Source organism: Ursus americanus, chromosome 18, assembly GCF_024610735.1.
Source record: "Ursus americanus isolate L20-20 chromosome 18, mUrsAme1.1.p, whole genome shotgun sequence".
NCBI classification, from domain to species: Eukaryota; Metazoa; Chordata; class Mammalia; order Carnivora; family Ursidae; genus Ursus; species Ursus americanus.
In genome coordinates, this window is record NC_142144.1 from 13,751,122 (window position 1) to 13,771,477 (window position 20,356).

General features: G+C 42.3%; 1 protein-coding gene across 4 annotated transcripts in view; it reads left to right on the top strand.

Moving 5' to 3' along the window:
* The window catches only part of FBXW2 (F-box and WD repeat domain containing 2), a 31,862-nt gene extending 16,414 nt beyond the window's left edge, over nt 1-15,448 (top strand). For all 4 annotated transcript variants that reach the window (XM_045791072.2, XM_087869413.1, XM_087869412.1 and 1 more), the window contains 3 exons: nt 1,304-1,390; nt 2,467-2,636; nt 8,399-15,448. In XM_045791072.2, the coding sequence (XP_045647028.1) occupies nt 1,304-1,390; nt 2,467-2,636; nt 8,399-8,687 (546 nt within the window). In that variant the 3' untranslated portion in view covers nt 8,688-15,448. The remainder of the gene's footprint in view (nt 1-1,303; nt 1,391-2,466; nt 2,637-8,398) is intronic.
* The last annotated feature ends 4,908 nt before the right edge of the window (nt 15,449-20,356 follow it).

Below are 20,356 nucleotides of genomic sequence, written 5' to 3' on the forward strand. Positions count from 1 at the left end.
AGGACAGTTTGTGAGAAGATCAATAACACCACTAAACTGTACACTTAAAATGGTTTGAGAAGAGTACATTTTATGTTATGTATCTTTTACCACAGTTCTGTAGTGGGCACATTGAATATTTAAATGGAAAAGTTACACACGACAATTTGGTGTTGTGTTAAGAACATTGGACTTGGGGCCAGGACGCTGACTGTGATGTCTTAAGACAAGTCACTCCTCCCTCAGGGCCTGAGTTTCATCTGTTAAATGTTCCTGTGAATTCTGAATGAGATGATGGGACAGGACCCAGCAGGGCATCTGTGTGTAGTAGGTCTGTCAGTTTCAGTTGAATCTGCAACCCAAACTTCTGAAGAAGTGAGCTTGGCCTCCCTCTCACTTGGTGCTGACTTATTACAAAAATAACTGGCCCTTAAATGTTTATAGACTATCCCAAGTGCTAATGGAATTTTTTTTAATAATATATTTTTTATAATGTTAGTCACCATACAGTACATCCCTGGTTTTTGATGTAAAGTTCCATGATTCATTACTTGCGTATAACACGCAGTGCACCATGCAATACGTGCCCTTCTTAATACCCATCACCAGCCTATCCCATTCCCCCACCCCCCTCCCCTCTGAAGCCCTCAGTTTGTTTCCCAGAGTCCATAGTCTTTCATGGTTCATTCCCCCTTCTGTTTACCCCCCCTTTCTTCTCTTTCTTCTCCTACTGATCTTCCTACTCCAAGTGCTAATGGAATGTTAGCTTTTATTACATCCTCCTCCTCCTCCTCACTTAATTGTTTTATTTCATTTTCATTGCAGTTATGAGATATAATAAGTTCCTCATCCCCTATTTTAAAGATGAGGAAATTGAGAAACAAAGATGCTAGCTCGTCTTGCCCAAGGTTGCAGAATCAGTATATGGCAGATTCTGGTCCCAAGTCCAGTGCTTTTTCTGTTATAATGCACGTTCTCAGGAAAACAGATCATTCGTATCTGCTTCTAGGTAGACCTGTTTTCTTTCCTATTCCTCACATTTTCTGTAAAGTCACATTTTACAGTTTTTAAAATCATTCCTAATGTTTGCTTCCAGACTAAAGCGGAAATTAAATGCTGCCAACATTAGACAATTTTAGATCCTGCTGACAACCAGAGAATCTGGTTGTACTAACTAGAGGCTAACGTGGTCATAGAATTACAGCTTAGCTCTTCCAGCATACCATCTCACTTCACGCTTTTTTTCATATTTTAATTTTTAAAAAAGCAATATAGAAATAGTTTTAAAAGGATCTTGCTGTAACATGGATATTTATATTTCTAGGTGGTTTTGCAAAAGTGTAAAGTCAAGTCTCTTTTGCACAGCCCTGGAGACTACATACTCCTAAGTGCGGACAAATATGAGATCAAGGTGAGGTTTTCCCCTCCATTAATTTGCCTCATCAAAGAAAAACTAGCAAATACAAGAAAATTAAAATGGTGTAGCACAGGGGGAGTATTTCAAGGGAAGCAGGAATGTCTTAGTATAAGTCATCTTAAAGAAATTCCTTGGAAAGAAAATTACTCATTATTTCTATCTGTGAAGCAGTTTCTTTTTTTTTTTTCCCCTAAGATTTTTAAATTTATTTGTCAGAGGGAGAGAGACTGAGGACAAGCAGGGGGAGCAGCAGTTAGAGGGAGAAGCAGGCTCCCTGCTGAGCAAGGAGCCTGATGTGGGACTTGATCCCAGGGCCCTGGGATCATGACCTGAGCCGAAGGCAAACGCTTGACTGACTGAGCCACCCAGGTGTCCCGTATGTATGAGGCAGTTTCTACCCCTGATTTGTAAATGAAGAAAAAAAGATCCACAGAAATTTATCTTCACATTCTGTTTTCTTTCTTTTTTTTTTTTTTAAAGATTTTATTTATTTCTTCGACAGAGAGAGAGACAGCCAGCGAGAGAGGGAACACAAGCAGGGGGAGTGGGAGAGGAAGAAGCAGGCTCCTAGCGGAGGAGCCTGACGTGGGGCTCGATCCCATAACGCCGGGATCACGCCCTGAGCCGAAGGCAGACGCTTAACCGCTGTGCCACCCAGGCGCCCCTACATTCTGTTTTCTTAAGACCCATATCTCATACCCTTTTAATTCTTAGATCTAAACTATGAAAACATAAAAATTTACTTGTTTAATAAAAAAAAAAAACAATTTGCAAAAAGTTTAGAGAGCACTCTTAGATTTGTTCTTACTGCATTTTTTAAACCATTCCGTGTGGTAGGTATCTTCCTTGTGGGAACTGGGGTGCAGAGGTGAAGTATTCTACCCAAGATCACGCAGTACATACATGCAGCAGCAGGGCTTGAACCCATGGCTGTCAACCATAAAACCTGTGGTCTTTCCGACGTACTTCACTTTATATCTGGGGTCGGCAAACACAAATGACATTGTTTCAGGACAAGCTTTTCTGTGGTGTATGATTTGTCATCTTCCCTAATTTTCTTTTATCTGTAGATTTGGCCAATTGGGAGAGAAATCAACTGCAAGTGCTTAAAGACATTGTCTGTCTCTGAGGATAGGAGTATCTGCCTGCAGCCAAGACTTCATTTCGATGGCAAATACATTGTCTGTAGTTCAGCACTGGGTCTCTACCAGTGGGACTTCGCCAGTTATGATATTCTCAGGTAATGTTTCTTTGAGCCTTCACCTTTGACAGTCTGTTCCCGTTTATTTTTTTGTTGTGGTTTAATAGTAAAGACAAGACTAAATATGTGGATAAACCAGTCAGTAGTTTGAATCTGGGAAATGTTATAAACAGAGTTATATGCTGAAAATCACACACATAAAAAATATTTTAGAGACAATTATTATAGAGTTTTAGAGATAATTATTATAGAGTTATAATATAGGCTCTATATTATTATAGAGCCTGTAGAGTATAGGCTGTACACCTAGAGCCTAGAAGATGTAGGTTCTAATCTCCTCTTACTGTGTCACTTCCCCTTTCAGAATTGAACCTGCTGGGCATCCCTCTTGGGTCTCCTCCCTCTTCGGGAGCTTTTTACTAGCCCTCAGTAAACGTTGCTGCCTACCAAAAAACAACAACAAAAAAAGCATGCTTTTCAGGAAAATGAGGGGCTTGGATGAAGAGATAGTGCAGGTCCCTAGTTCTGATATATATATTTTTAAATATAGTTTTAGACAGATAATGTGTATTTAGTAAAATATTGATATATTTATTAAGTTTCTTATTTTAATTCCAGTATAATTACCACTACAGTGTTATATTAGTGTCAGGTGTACAATATAGTGATTCAACACTTACGTATGTCACTCACTGCTCCTCATGACAAAGTGTACTACTTAATCCCTATCACCTATTTCACCCAACCCCCCACCCACCTCCCCCCCTCTAGTAACCATCAGTTTGTTCTCTATACTTGAGGGTCTGTGTCTTGGTTTGTCTCTCTTTCTCTCTTCCCCCCTTCTTTGTTTTGTTTCTTAAATTCCACATACGAGTGAAATCATATATCTCCGACTTATTTCGCTTAGCATTATACTTTCTAGCTCCATTCATGTTGTTAGAAATGGCAAGATTTCATTCTTTTTTATGGCTGTTCAGTACTCCATTGTGTGTGTGTGTGTGTATACACACACAGCATGTCTTTATTCGTCTGTTGATGTACACTTGGGCTGCTTCCATATCTTGGCTATTGTTAATACTGCTTCAGTAAACATCAGGGTGGACGTGTCCCTTTGAATTAGTGTTTTGTATTCTTTGGGTAAATACCTAGTAGTGCAATTACTGGGTTGTAAGGTAATTCTCTTTTTTAACTTTTTGAGGAACCTCCATGCTATTTTCCACAATGGCTGTGCCAGTTTGCGTTCCCACCGACAGTGCAAGAGGGTGTCTTTTTCTCCACATCCTCGCCAGCACTTGTTATTTCTTATGTTTTTGATTTTAGCCGTTCTGGCAGGTGCGAGCTGATATCTCATCATGGTTTTTTGTTTTTGTTTTTGTTTTAGGTTTTATTTATTTGAGAGAGAGAGAGCAAATGAGCGTGAGCAAGGGGGAGGGGCAGAGGGAGAAACAGACTCCCCACAGAGCAGGGAATCCAGTGCAGGACTTGATCTCAGGACCTGGGATCATCACCTGAGCCAAAGGCAGATGCTTAACCCACTGACCCACCCAGACACTCCTCGTCACGGCTTTGATTTGCATTTCCCTGATGATGAGTGATATTGTACATCTTTTCATGTGTCATTGGCCATCTGTGTGTCTAGTTCTGAATTATGTATGTCTAGTCAGTAGAATTCTGCATTGAGGGATCAAGTGGCCTTCTGTTCACTAGTAGAAAGACAGAGGTATTTAGAGAAAAATACAACTTACAGAGTTTATCTCCAAAGAAATAAGAAGAGGTCCATGGCCAAATAATTTTGTGATTCACCGCATACCTTAGACCCTTCTTGGAGATTGATGGTATCTGTAAGCATGTTGGAGGCTACTGGAAGCCAGTGCTATATGGTGTCTAAGAGAACTTACTTTGGTGGGGCACCTGGGTGGCTCGGTTGGTTGAGCGTCCCAACTCTTGATTTTGACTCAAGTCATATCTCAGAGTTCTGAGATCAAGTCCCACGTCGGGCTCCCCTCTGTGTGGGGCCTGCTTGGGGATTCTCTCTCTCCCTCTCCATCTGCTCCTCCACACCGACCCCCCTTTCCCGGGTATGCATGCTCTCTTTCTCTCTTTAAAAAAAAAAAGAGAAATTATTTGGGTGATAATCCTTGAATTAGAATCCAGCACCACCTCCTGTAAGTTGGAGGATTTTATGTAAGTTTCTTAACCTTTCTGTGCCTCAGTTTCCTGATCTGGAAAGTGAAGATCAAATGAAGTACTTGTAATGAGGACCAAGCACAGGACCTGGCAGATCTTTATTACTAACAGCTCTGAGAAGCCCTGCACAAAGAAGCCTGCTTGAATTTGTTTAACCTACTGTACCTCACACTCATTGTATACAAAGCCCCTTTTTTTGAGAACACCTATTACCAGCTCACAGAATTAGTGTTCTGCAGCATGGTTCAGGAAATGCTGACTTGGAGTAGTACAGAAAATTGAACGTTCTTGTCATTGTTTTTATGCATGACTGTTTGAGGTCAGCTGTATGGGATCTGTCATACTAGCCAGCAGGACTTTGGTGGGCCCTATCTCTCTGGTCATACAGTTATAACCCCTTTTATGTCTTCCTGGAATCAGACCTACATTTCTAACCAATTAGGATTCCAAACTGTCAGAATCATTTCTAGAAATGATTGGTAATTATGCTTTGAGAAAAAAAGGCTGGAATAGATCCCAGAAAACATTAGTCTAAGCGTTTCATTTTATAGATGGGGAAAATGAAGCCAAGAGTGGGTATGGGCCTTGCCCAGCATCCCACAGCTAACCCTAGTCCTGTATCCATCCATTCGTCTCTCCATCTCTCCATCCATCCGTCTGTCTGTCTCTCCGTCCATCCTCGCATCATCCAGCGGGCGTATGCTTAAAGTACCAGCAAGCCAGAGAGAAGGAATTTTTGAAAGAACTTTATAGTTCACAAAATCCAAGTAGTCACCGTTGGAAAATCAGACCTTGTACGGTTTAGTATTTTTGTTTGTTTGTTTGTTTGTTTTAAAGATTTTATTTATTTATTTGAGAGGAAGTGCATGAGTTGAGTGAGGGGCAGAGGGGCAGGGAGCCTGATTTTGGAGCTCGATCCCAGGACTCCAGGATCATGACCTGAGCCGAAGGCAGACGCTTAACCAGCTGAGCCACCCAGGTGCCCTGTGTTTTTGTTTTCGATTAAGACTTGGATGGGAGGAATGCAGAAGTAAGGTGGAATAGAGGTATCGTCATCTTTTTAATGCTTTGAGTTTCTAAAGGTTTTAATTTGATCCTGTATCTACCTTTCTCACATTTGTATTTTTCTGACTCCGAGTGGCGTTTAGAGAGTCCAGAGACCCAGATGAAAGTTGTGTTAATTTTTGGGATTTGGATACACTAGCTTTGAGCAATAAACCTGCAGAATTGTTTGCTGCTAGGAAGTGTTAGATTCAGATTTTGGGAGGGGGTGCGTTTTATCTCTTGCCTCTTCTCCACCTCCTGCAACACAAATAAACCATACTCTTTTGAAATCTTAGTGCAACTCCTTTGGCCTCAGTTGCTAAGATCAGATAGGGCTACTTACGCTTTGAAGCTAACTGAAATGGAGCAAAGCGCAAATGGTAGCATGTTGCTCAATAAATCTAAGATGTGACGCAATCTCTGGAGCTGAGTTATCTTAGTACAGTAAGCAGAGTTATTTAAGTTCAAGGGCCCAGACTGCGTAGCAGGGATGTCTGTTTACAGTTCTAAAGTAATCAAAGCTAAAGGGGCAGTGAGCCCATCGAGACCTGTATTCTCCTCTGTAACATATTTGTGCTTCAGTCTTTGGAGTCAGCTCATCGTCACCAGGCTTAAATCCTACCCCCAGCCACCCAGTTATCTAAGTTTTTGGTTATTTCCTACTTTGCATTGGTGACGTGGAACTTACTAGACTTTCTTGCTGTTTTCCCAGTTTACTTTGTAGGAGTTTTTCTTTGCCCATGTTCATTGCACCACTGCTGTATTCATTAGCAGATAGTTATTGAGCACGACCTGTGTTTTAGGCTTTGGGATCTACACTGGGAGCCTGCAGAGATGCTCATCACACTGGGGGAAATTACTAACCCGCAGGAGGGAAGATTGACATTAAATAGCTAATTACCTAGAGATGTTTTCATGGTTGGGCTAAGGGCCACACTGTGTGGAGTACTTCAAGACCCCACCTAGTTGAGCAGTAAGGGAAAGCTTCTTTGAAGAGGTTTGGGCTAAGCTCTGAAGGATGAGTATCTGCATTAACTAAGTGCCAGCAATGGGCGTGCAGTAAGGGGCATTGGAGGCCAAGAAACCAGTCTGTTCAAAGGCCGTAAGACTGTAGGAGCCTGGCACTGGAGATGTGAATGCGGTAGAGAGTCCTCAAAGGGTGTAAAGTGAAAAGAGGTGGTAATAGGATTAGATTTTAAGGTGAGATTAGCTGATTGAAAGGGGTCAACAGTAGATGTGGGGAGACCAGTTGGAACTGTCAGCAGCAGTGCAGGCAAGTTGTGGCAATTTAGATAATAGTGAATAAAGTAGGAGAAAATTTAAGGGGCAAAATCAATGGATGGTGGTGATTGAATCTGCGGCTTGAATAAGGAGGAGAGTTGGATGGTTGCCATGTTTCCTAGCTTGAGAAGCTGGGTGAAAGAGCAGGCCAGGAAGTGAGGAGGAGAAACAGGTTTGCCCAGCAAGTTTGGTGTGGGATGGCTTGAGTGTGAGGAACAGGCCTTCATGACTAAATCCCCTCTCCTCCTAATGTCAGGTGAAATCTGCTTTGCTGTGACTCTTTGCCTTGGATCTAGTTCTCTCTTCCAGAGCTCATCATGTCTGGCCTCACACATTCTTCACTTTGTATTTACAGGTGACGATCAGCTATAGTTTCCCTGTCCCTGCGATGTCTTTTCCTCCCCCTCGCAGCTGATCTCCTTCACCTGTTCCTTATTTGTCCTGGTTACCAGGCCCTGCCGTTCCGCTTGACCTCTTGGAAAGTAGTGTCCTTGTTGAAACTCAGGTTAATCAACCTTTCACAGGGCCCAAACCTATCGTCCCAGAGCAGAATTTGTGTATCCTTCTCTCGTAGCTTTTTTCCTAGTGCCTCCAAAGAGAACATCACCTTTTCTTGTCAGCCTTTTGCCTAAGTGTGCAGATAATAGACTATGGTTTTTTGTTTTTCATTTATGCTGCCCTTTGGCTGGATCTCTCCCATTCTGTGCCTTTGTCATCAGCATTTGGAGAAGGTGAAGGCTGTCTGTCTGTCCTACCACTCCCGTGTTTTCCCTAACAACTTCTCACGCATTTATTATTAATGTTTTTGGTTATTTAGGAAAACTTGAATCTTTCAGCCTCTACTGTTTTTAAAGTTTGCTACCTGCTGAATAGAGTAGCACGTGAGTCCCTTGCTTACTGGTAACTGACCAGTCGTGAAGCCTTAGGCAAAGTATGTACCCTAGCTGGACTTCAGTTTTCACATTTTGGAAATGAGATGTTAAGCGAGATAATCTGTAAGATCCTTTTCAGCCTGGGTAGGCATTGTGTGCTTTCATAAATGTTCATCAGGTACCATGCCTTTCTCCTTCCATGCCTGTGTTATCATGTCATTGTGAAGGGTTCTCCCCCTCCCCTTTCTTAAGGAAGCTCAGCTTTCTGTCTCTTCCACTTTATCGAAAACTTTCATTTAACTCTCAAATTTTCTTGAATTTTCCATTGTTTTTCTATGTTTCCAGGAAAGATTACAGTGGCAGAAACAGAAGTAAAGTTGCTTTCTGGTTAATGTTTCCTAACTCTCGTCTTTGTAGGGTCATCAAGACTCCTGAGATAGCAAACTTGGCCTTGCTTGGCTTTGGAGACATCTTTGCCCTGCTGTTTGACAACCGCTACCTGTACATCATGGACTTGCGGACAGAGAGCCTGATTAGCCGCTGGCCTCTGCCAGAGTACCGGAAATCAAAGAGAGGCTCAAGCTTTCTGGCAGGCGAAGCATCCTGGCTCAATGGACTGGATGGGCACAATGACACGGGCTTGGTCTTTGCCACCAGCATGCCTGACCACAGTATTCACTTGGTGTTGTGGAAGGAGCACGGCTGACGCCACGAGCTGACCACCGCTGACTGACTTTGGGTGCCGGGGCTGCGGGTTTTCAATGCAACCTCTCTGGCAGCCGACTGCATGAACCAAAGTTCTCACCTAACGGTATCATCGCGCAGTGCACAATCATTTATCTGTGTTTGCCAGGGGGCCAGGGCTCGGGGCGGGGGCGGGCTTGTTTTCTCGACACACAGCACAGCATGCTAATGGGGTACACCATTGACTTCACTTGTACTTAGTTACGTTGGTCAGTATAAGAGGATGCATTTGGGGTTCATCGTCCTTGAATATTGGTTTTCAGTAAAGAAGGTTAAATGGTTCATTAATCTGCTAATTGGTTGCCTATAAAAACACATTCAGTCTATTAAAGCTTCTTACCATCGCCTTTTTTTCTTTTGAAGTTGAAGCAAAGGTGCTATGATGTTGTTCCAGCAACTTCTCTCACGTGGGGCTTAGCTTTTATAACCGCCAGTGTTATAAAGACCACTGAGTCCTGTGACATTCATAAACTCTCCACCAAATGCCAGTTCTAAAGAAAGTCTGTCTTCCAGGGCAAATCAAGTTCTATAAATTGTTCACAACACATTCTAAACTCTAGCACTTGGCAGAGTCAAGGTTGGCCATGTCCAAGGTATAAGGGAGTTCTGGAGTTTTTGTTTCCATGTGGAGCAAGCTGGTCCTTGGTTCCCCACCGCCTGGGTGAGTGCACAGAGGTGATGGGATGCAGTAGAAAGAGCACTGAGCCAGAAGGTTGAAGACCAGCTCTGTTACCCAGCATCCCTGCAGCCGCAGTATATCACTTCCCTGGGCTCCATTTTTCCCTGTGTTGCCAGGTGTTAAGCTAAGTGATTTCTAAGGTTTTGGTCCTGTGTCTGCTGAGGTGTGGGCAAAAGTTGGCATTTCAGTTTTTTCCAATTCATTATTTCTTTTAGGTTGAAGATATTTAAATGAAATCATTGGTACAAAGTTATTTTCTGTAAGGAAACCAGCTATATGAAAAGGATGGATAAAGAAGGAATGTAGAAAATATAACAGATTCCACCTAGAAAATGTTAGCAACTAGATGAAATGCTAAGGGGAATCGTGGTTCTTTAGAATGGGTGGTCTTAGAAAGACACCTGAACCTGACTTTTCTTGCTCCTTTGCCTCTAATCTGATGTGTGGCTTCAGGCAGATTAACTCTCTATCCCTGGGCCCTCATTTTCTTCATCTTTAAAATGAAGGAATTGCCCTAGATTGGGGTTCACAAACTCAAATGCCCGGGGCAGCCATGCATGATGTAAATGATTGGAGCGTGCTGGGCAGGGTTGTGCTGAATCATGGAAAGCTTATCTAATGGGGCAGTTACTCAGCTCCAAGTATTAGGTAGAAGTGAGCCCTGTGGCGGCAGCTCGTATAATTTTTTCAGGAGGGAGTGGAAATCCAGATTTTTATTTGAAATCTTCTGATTTTTAAAATGATGACAGCTAATTGAGGATAGTTTAAAATACAGTGAGCTAAATAAAGTGTGTTTACGAGCTGCCAGTTTGTATCCTCCACCCTCTCATTCTTGTAAAGTTAGGTAACTCTGAGATCATCAGTGGGAATGTTTTAACGTAACTGTCACAGACATTAGGGAGAGAGTAGAGGGAGCCAGACCCAGGACAATTCAACTGTTTCCCATGGTGTTACAGGAAAATGAGGGGGGCATATTTCATCCGCATACCAACGGGAAGTAGTTTGAAGATGAACACACAAACTGGAACCTCGGTGGTAGCCTCTGCCTGGGAGCATGAGTGCCTCATCCTCGCTGGTGCAGATATAAAGCATATCCATTTCACACGTGGGCAAAGGGCTTTCTGGCAGAGCTGAGAAGGAAGCCAACCCTGGTGGGGACCCAGCTCTCCCAGAATCCGCAGTGGCACGGAGCCTGACAGGGGACCTCTGAATGCCGTGGAGTTAATACTCTAGATGTCAAGGACAGGTGTAGTTCGTATTCCTGGTGAGACTCTAAGGCGATTAGGCAAAAAAGTAGTATCTTCTCCATCCCCGAAGTCCATCTCACACTGAGTTATGTGCATGAGCTCCGCTCGGTCTTCCAAGAAATGGACTCGGAACTGCAGCTGGAGTCCATTTTGCAGGCGCCTCAGGAGACGTGGGGCAATGATGAGGGCAAATGCCTTTTTCCTTTCTCCAGCCTGAACAGATCTCTGAGATCCTTGATCTGATGACCATCCCCATTCCCACCTTACTTCCAGATACATCCAGCAGTTTCACAGGGCAAGTCATTATAGGTATTTGTGGGAAATGTTTTTTTTTTTTTTTTTGAAAATGACAAACCTGGAACTTTTGTGGCAACGTCCCATTTCAATTTTCAGTGGATACTGAAGTTTCCCTGCGGGTGGTGGCTTGACGCTGCTGATGTTGACAGCAGTGCTTGAGGCAGTGGCTGGAGTCCTAACTTTTATTCCTCCTCACGGAGGCCTTCGTTTCACCTGAGCATTTTATTTGATAGCTGTATAGATGCTGGGTTTATTCATACAAACTCCAGCTTTTATAAAAATGAAAAGCTAACGCGTCCTTTAAGAAAGAAAGTGAAGTGGGGGGTCAGTGAGGGAAGTGGGTAGGGGATCGCCAAAGTTGGAGTGGCGTAGTCCCCTTGCATTGAGTTAGGGGACTATTTTACATGCGTGCTGACTTCTGCTTCCTTAGCTCAGAGTGGAAGAAAATTGCCTTTTCCTCTTTTTTTGTGAACATTCTCATTTCTGAAAAATTCGTAAGTCATGAGCAGAGGGACCCCATTCTTTTTTTATGAGGATTGGATTTCTTGAGTGAAGTGTCGTGGAAGCGAAGGGTTCCTCTCCTCTCAGGTTCATAAGGGGCAGGGAAACAACTTCAGGCTCTGGGGGGAGGTGGGGGTCCAGGAGAGTTGAGAGTGCGACATTTTCACCTTCCAAAGGGAGGTAATTTCCTCCAGCCCCATTATTCGAAGTAGTAAGTCAAATTTGTCAAAACTGGCCCTTAAGCTGACCTTTAGACCTATTGGAGAAATAGGAAGAAAGACTTCTTTTCGGGGGGAGGGGGGGGAGGCTAGATCTTGAAAAGTTGCACAGGAAGGTACACAGTTTTAGATAGCTTTTCATCAGTGGAAGGTAGGGAAATATTGCTATTAAATTTTAAGGATTGCTCTTAATTTTTCATAGTTTTTTCTTAAGGAAGATTGTTCTGGTCACTGCAGACACTTAGTAAAATATAAGTGAGGATTATGTTATCATTCTAGTGTTTGTTCTCAGGAGAGTGATTACTGCTCTGCATTTAGAAAACATCTTAGGGAGAAAAGAAATATTTTTGGAAACAGTATTATTTTAGACATGAAGAAGTTGTTTGTTAGGTTAGGCATTTTGACCCGACAGAAGTAGGTAAGGATGGTGGAGGCAGGCTTTACAACATTGCTTTGGCCAAACCCAGCCGGCTTCTTGAAGCTGTGGCTGTGTGCCCTGGCTTCTTCGGAACCTAGAGGTGAATCTTCCACTATCACTCTACCAGTCTCTGGGCCTCCTCCTCTGGGCCTCTTGCGGGCCAAGGTAGCCTGCAAGTGCCTTTCTCAGTAGGGAAGTGTGCAGAATCAGATCACTGCTCTAGGATACAGTCTGGGGCAGGGCACACGGTCACCTTTGCCTTTAGGGACACAGATTTTGTCAGGGTAGGGGAGTAGCTCTTTAGGTCTGTCCCCTTGACACAGCCTTCCTACCTGGTTATGCTGGTGCTTGCTAAGATATTTTTAAGACCACCAAGACCCTCTTGAGAATTATGCAGTCCCCAGCTAGAGTGATGGAAAGAGCAGGGGTTAGCATTTTTGATAGAAATGCCCACTGGCTGTCTTTGGCAGTGTCTGATCAGAGCGTCCCTTGTGACTACTCTAGGAAAGTGAGGTTTTTTCCCAGAATAAGTCCTCCAGTGGAGTCTTGGGTAGTCTTTGCACCACTCCCTAGTCATGCCGAATGATCATGCTCAGTGCAGATGGATGTTTGCTGTCAAGTTGTTTCAATGTGTTTCCAAGCTTCCCTAGAACAGGGAACTTTAGTTGCTTAAAGTCAGCATCACAGTACTGAGGGGTGTAACCCCACTGGATTATTGCAGTTTGAAGAACCCAGCTACTTCTGCTCTTTGTGAATGTGCTCAAATTAAAATGTTTTTGCATATTTAAACCTGGAAAATCATTAATTCAGATGACGAAGCTCACAATTATTCTGTGTCCCTCTGTTCACGTTGCGAACAGACGTATTTCACTAATGTAGATTTAGTGCTCTTGATGAGAACGCTCAGGTTGAAAAAGGCTGGTCTCACCAATCCAACATCTATGGCAATGTGGTAAAAATGTATCAATTCATGTTTCACTAATTTGATGTATGTTGTGATCTAGGGAGAAGAGGTGACATTTCTATCTGAAGTGTCTGGGGTGCTGGGAGAAAGGATTGCCTAAGCAGATAGTGGAACGAATGTGGAACAAGATGTCTCTATAAAATGAGAAGTTATTTTCATGCATCACGAAGCATTCTTGTACCATGGGTGATTGTGCTAACTATAAATCATCAATATCTATACATTAAGGCAGGTTCTGTCAATTAGGCAACACTCGGTTAGTCAAGTCCAAGTTATTGTTTGTACTTGAAAGTAGTAAAGCTGCGTGTCCTTAAAAATACACATTCTGTAGTGAAGACTATTTTCTCACCTTCTTTCCCCAACGAATTCAGATGGGATTTTGCGAGAGCAATTGCATTTTAGAATGTGTTTTTAGAAATGGAACTGCCTCTGGTGTGAGCTAAAGCAGCTCTGTGCCTTTAATATTTCTGCATGTTCTAGAATCTAAGCCCAACATTATAGCAATTTCTGAATGAGATCCAAGAGGAAAACAATACACTGAAAAGTCAAATGCAAGGAAAGGATTTCGGTGGGCTCTATGAGTAGATGCAAATTGGGTGGGGGTTGGGGGAGAGTGCCATTAATGCAGGTTCCAGATTTTGGGATTATCTTCCTGCCTCCACTACTCAGCCAATCCTCTAGTTGGTTCATTCTTCTTCAAAATTAAATTTGTAGGACTCCTTGTCATTCACCAAACATGGCCCTGTACCTTTGATCCCCAACAGTACCACTACAGGCAGATTGTCACTTCAGTTATACAGAGGAAATTGAGGCTTGGAAAATGGCTAATTGCTTGGAGGAATAGTGAGTGGTGAGGAGGTTGGGGCCCAGAGTTTTAGCCTCCACAGACCCAGGTCCTAGATTTCCCCCCCTTTCCTTGTTTCCCTTCCCATTCTCTGCCTACTTCAAGTCTCTTTCATCCAAACCTGGACGGCTCCTTCCCCCTTCCGCCACTTGTGTGTACCTTTCAAACCCGTGGAACCTGCCTCCAGGGCATCTCGCCAACCACTCCTTTGAGCACGTGGTTCCTCTGTTCAAACAACCTCAGTGACTCCCTATTACCAACAAGAGGTGTCTGGATTTATTAACCTATCCATAATTGAGTTCCAACTCATCTCTTCAAACAGTTCTTGCTCTTTCTTTTCCTGACTCTGGAGTTTGGGTCTTCTCCCATTCTCATTGAAAAGCCCTCCAAGTTACTCTCTCTCACTCCTAGGGCCAGCCTTTAGGATCCCATTGACTTCCCACCATCTTTAGAGCCTCAAATGACCAACATCCCCCACTCAGCTTGACTCAACATTTTTGCCTGGGGTAGTTAGATATGCAGTCTGTTGGCAGTTCATCACATTGTACCTTTTGCAGTTGGCAAACCATTAACTTTCACGCTTGATCCATAATCTTTTCAAAATTCAGGTGAATACCTTCTCTCCCCAGCAACACCGTTTAAGGTTGAATTATTACATGTTGCTCAGTAAGTTCTTGGGAAGGTATTTTAATAAGTTCTGCAGATCATCTTAGGGGCTACATTAGCTAGAAAAAAAATAACTTTTGAGAGTATCAGAGCATTGAAGCAAAACACACAGCTCTTCCTCTTAGACTCCCCTCTTCTGCCATATCCCATAAACATCTAAATTGTTCTGAGAACATGTGGGCACAATGTTTGATGATCATTCCGTGATTAGAAATGGGTAGTCTTTGCCAGTGGGATGTTCCTGTCCTTTGCATTTGAACCACACGTTCTGCTCTCATTGTGGTAAAGATCATCTAACAAGACAAATTTATGGAGAAAATTCCCCAGAGCTCCTGTATCACAACAATTTTTAATATTCTCTTCTAATCCTTATGCACTTAAGTATAGATTTATATGATTACAAGTCATTGACAAATCATTGTGTTTCGCGTTGTCAAAAATGTGCTTTAAGTCTTTCCGGTTACCGTAATACTTTGCAATATTCTTTTATTATTATAATTTGCTAACCCGTTCCTTTTTTGGTGGATAATTAGGTAGCTTCCAGTTTTGCTTTTAGACAATGCTACAGAGAGGACTTCTTTGTGCATATTTTCTTAGAACAAGTTCCCAGTAGAAGACTCATCGGTAAAAGCGAAGAATTCTCTCAACATTTTTTTCACAGACAGGGAAGAGTGCGTAAAACACACAGTTTATTGAAGTTACAAAGTGAACACCTGTCTAAGGACTGTCAAAGTCAAGAAGGATCATTTCGGGCTCTCCAGAAACTCCTCTGTGTCTAGGAAGGAGCATTTCATGGCTTTTGATCATATTTATCATATGGCTTTCCAGGGGGGTCAAAGGGATTTATGTTGTCACCTTGCTAGATTAAATACAGTGTTTTACCACAACATTATCAGTTTTGCGTGTTTTTTTTTAATTAACTGTAAGAGATGTATTTACATATCTTTCAATACTTGAACCATGCATATCCATTTTCCAGTACTGTTTATTTGATACACATTACTACAAAGCCATTATAAATTACCGAGGAGGTATGTGGTTAAAAAAACCATAAATCATACTGTCCATATGAATCAACTCTTGTTGTGGGACAAAGAATTTAACAATATTTACCTGGTGATTCCTATGTTAACTGGAAAACATCACAGATGTTTTGCCATTATTTTCTTTTATATTGATGTAACCTACAAGTTTGCAGAATTTTATGAAGTCATTCATTATTGTAGCAATTAGTTTAATGGGAAGATTGGTTATTTTGAATGTTTGCCAATTTAGTAGGTATATAGAGGGCATCTCAAGGTTGCTTTAATTGGCATTTCTTGTCTTTATGTGAAGACAGAAACCAGATTTTTTTAAACTGTTTATTTGTATTTCTTTTGAATTCTGTCTGCATCTTTCACCCGTTTACCTTTATTACGTTTTCAAGTACTTGGGAAACATCGAGATGAATTAAGGTCACAAATAAAATTTCACTAATTTGGGCATCACTAATTTAGAAATAATAATTAAACCCAAGGCATGTGTTGAAAGCAAACCTATCAGCAATCACTATTAACATCCCAGTAATCAATGTGATAGGTCACAAATATGCATTTTCTCTCTTTTTTTAAGATTTTATTTATTTATTTGGCAGAGAGAGAAGAGAGTACAAGCAGGGGAAGCTGCAGGCAAAGGGAGAAGCAGGCTCCCCACTGAGCAGGGAGCGAGACGATGACGACGTGGGGCTCTATCCCAGGACCCTGAGATCATGACCTGAGAGGAAAGCAGACGTTTAATGGACTGAGCCACCCAGGCGCCCCTGCATCATCTCTTAAAGTAGGTCTAGTAAGGCCCAGAACTGCAGAGGAGAGCTAATCAGCAGTACTGGATATATAGTAGAACTGTATTTTTAATATTTTCCTAATGCAGGTGTATCACAGTAATCAGTGGTATTTAAAGGAATATGTGGACAATCATGAACCAAGTTTTTCTCCCAAAATTAACCATAATATGTATGAAATTTAAAACGGGGAATTTATCCAGGAGGCAACCAAAGGCAGATACCAAGAACATAGTCATACTGGTGTTTTATTTTTATTCATGCAGAATCAGGGAGGAGGTTGTCCGGTGTGCTTTTATATCTCAAGCCTTGGTGGGTTGAGAGAGGAGATTTTTCTTCTCTGAGAGTTTTAGGAGAGCAGACATTCCTGAGTTTGGTAGTTTAGCAGATTTAGCCATGTAAGTAGAGACTCTTGAACTAGTTGATCATTCAAACTTTAAGGTCACAAAGCTTGAACTCTATTTGAGACGGGATCAGAAAAACAAACACTCACGAAGGCTGCATGTCAGGAAGAAAACGTAGAGAGGTAGAAGTAATAAACAGAGCATTATTTTCTTCATTTCTCTTCCCGCACCCCGCACCCACCCCCCCAGACTATGTCTGGAAAACAGGAAATCTGTTATCCTTTGTGCTCGTGAAACTGGTACAAAGTAAGCTGATCGCGGGGATGCATGGATGTGGGGGTGAATGTGCTTTGGGTTGATCTACGTCGACTTTCTGTAATTCAAAGTTATAAAAGTGTGTGGCCTTCCAGCATATCAGAATTACCTGGGACTCGTTAGAAATGCAAATGATTGGGCCCCACCCCAAGGCTAATGACTCCGAAACTCAAGCTGGAGCCTGGCAGGTGATGACGATGCCCGTGAAGGCTGAGAACCACCATTAGCTAACCTGTTCTGCCACCTACTGGAATTTATGGGAATAGCATCTGGCGATGACTCGAGTACATTAATTCTATTAAGAACTTTTTTGTGAATGTGTTCTAAAACTGGAGTTGCCTTCTACTCGTTTCCAGTTACCATAGGGCATGTTATGTCAGGATGTCAGCAGGCATTCTGTGAAAACTTGTCTTTATTGTCTTAGAAATGCCTTTAATTTTGTACTACATTGCTTTTATCATACACCGGAATAATACACAGCTATTACATAGTGCTAGGAAGACTAATAACATGGGGAAATGCAAAAATACACATGAAAAACAGGGTTAAAATGGCCTGCAACGTTATTCAAACTAAATGGCTTAAATATGCCGAAGAACAAAATGAAATACGCCAGGAGGGTAATAATGGTTCTCTCTGGAGGATGAGATTAGAGGTAAATATTTTTATATGCTTCTTTTTTTTGTATTTTCTACATTTTCTGCCATGAGTATGAATTATTTTAAGCATAATTTAAAAAATGTTTTAAGTTATGTAATACAGTTGCAGCCATCTAAGTTTAGCTCAAATTCCTTCTCTCGGGAAATATTTATGAAGTCCCCATACCAGGCATTGTGCTAGGGCCTGGGGATACAGAGATGAAATGTGTATGGTCCCTGCTTCTTGGAGATCACTGTTCCCGGGAGGGGCATACACACAAAACCCAAGAGGTATAATGAAGAACAAATAAGGGAGAAGCTCTACTTAGGGGTGATAACCACGGATTCCCGGAGGAAGTAACTCTCCGTAGAGTTCCCAAGCTAAGAGGATTCTCGATCCCAGATACCCTGTAAGTTACCAGCCTTTGTAAGCTGGCTCTAGGATATGTGTGGTTGGCTGGATTGTATTACTCCTGGTGGTCTCTGTAGTCAATACAGGAACACATAAGACAGTGCTAGAATTTGAAGACAAAATCATTGAACAAATGAAATTCAACACAAAACGAGCAGGTTGTTGTTGGTGGAGGCCTAGTTTTTCAATCTCTCCAAATCTGCACATAAAAACAACCCTCAGTGGCAAAACCAAAAACCCAGACGATACTTAAAAGTAGGTTACAAGGTAACCCCATGAGCCCCAGAATATAAACAGATGGGGCAAACCAAAAACTGCCATGAGAATAGCATTTTGCGCAGGAGGAAAAAGAAGGAACGGGGTAGTGTATGATGGATGTGAGAACAGGAGAACCCAAGATAGGCAACAGGTGATCACTGAAGAGGGACAGCCGATCTAAAAATGTCATCTGAAGCTGGGAGAAGTCTTGTCTTCTCCCAACAGTGAGTCAGGCAAGGGCCTGCTGGAAGAACACCTGAAAGGGCTGGAGCAGTGCAGCCCTTATAAGCTCATGAGACTGCCTGCTTTCTTCCAGAACAGGACCCCACACTGGGAAAAACACCTGGGATTAAAAGCAGAATTGAGCAGGACAGAGACAAAAGAGAGAGAGAGACTGTATTCCTCTTGAGAGTCTTTGTAGGCAATGTAGGAACATGTAAGACACTATCAGAATTTGAAGACAAGGAAAGAAAGAGATGGCCCAGACCCAAGAAAGGATAAGGACAGGGGCAGGAAGTCCCGGAAAGCAAGCTGCTTTATTTTTAAACTCCACACAAAAGCAACAGAAGAAAGGATTCTGTAAAGGTTGAAAATCTTTCCTGTACATAGTCTTAATCCAAAAAGCCAGGAAAGATCATTTCACAATCAAATAAACAATAGAAAAGTATTAAGGCCAAATTCCATCCAAAGTTATGAACAGAAAAGGGACCAAGAGGAAGCAGAATAACATCCCTATAGACCATGGAAGCACACCACGGAGACGTGGCTAGAAAGAGACCAAAACCATAATATTTTTACAAATGAAAATACTAAGCACATGGAATAAGACGTGAGAGAATTGCATAAATCAAAAATGGAATGAAAAGAATGAGAAATTATTTAAGAAATGAAGACTGGGGGCACCTGGGTGACTCAGTTGGTTAAGTGTCTGCCTTCGGCTCAGGTCGTGATCCCAGGGTCCTGGGATGGAGCCCCGAGTCAGGCTCCCTGCTCAGTGAGGAGTTTGCTTCTCCCTCTGCCTCTGACTCTCCCCCCCGCTCATGCTCGCTCTCTCTCAAATGAATAAATGAAATATCTTAAAAAAAAAAAAAAAGAAATGAAGTCTGGACCACAAGCAGCCTAAGGACTAAACATAACAGATAACAAACACCTTAAGAGAAATAGAGGATAAAGAAAAAGATGTGTAAGTCAAGAGAAAACGAAGAATCGGAGACACAAGATTTGAGAGAAAGTGATACATCTTTGAGGCATGCAAAGGAGATCAAACACACAGGTAGCAGGGGTCCCGAAGAAGAACACCGAAGCAAGGGTACAGAACAAACACTAAAAACTGTAAATCAAGAAAACATTCAATTTAAACCAAAAGGTCAAAACTGCATATTGAATGTATGCCATGTACCTGAGACTACAGACCTGGAGGACCAACAAATAACAGGTGAGGGGAAGTGCATCTTAATAAAAGTATTCCAACTCCAAGCCGGAAAAGAACGATAGAAAAGCACCAGTTGGCAGCCCCACCGAATACCTAAGCATAAAGCGTCAACAGCTGCTAGGATCCCAGTGAGAGGAACAACCAGACACGGGTCTTTTACAGTCTTGCCAAAGGGACCAAACCTGAATCTGAACCATTCTCTGAATGCAGCTGCCACCGGGCAGGAATACTGAGGACTGAGGACAGCGCGCGGAGCGGCCCCCGGGGGTATGAGGTCTGCGGGAAGCTGCAGGCTCAACGATTCTGCAACACAGACTTTGTAAGAAAATGAAAAAGGACAGAAGAGGAATCTATAGATGAAAAGAGACCAAAGGCAGGACTTTAAAAAAAAGGCAAGGCTCTGAACGAGCAAAAGTTTTAGGAGTATTTTACTCTCCGTAAATGGATAAACAAAGGGAGGTATATCCACACAATGGAATGCTACTGAGCAATAAAAAGGAAGAACTATCAGCAAATACGATAACACGCATGCACTTCAAAATTATCACGCTGGGTGAAATCAGCCGTACACGAGAGAAT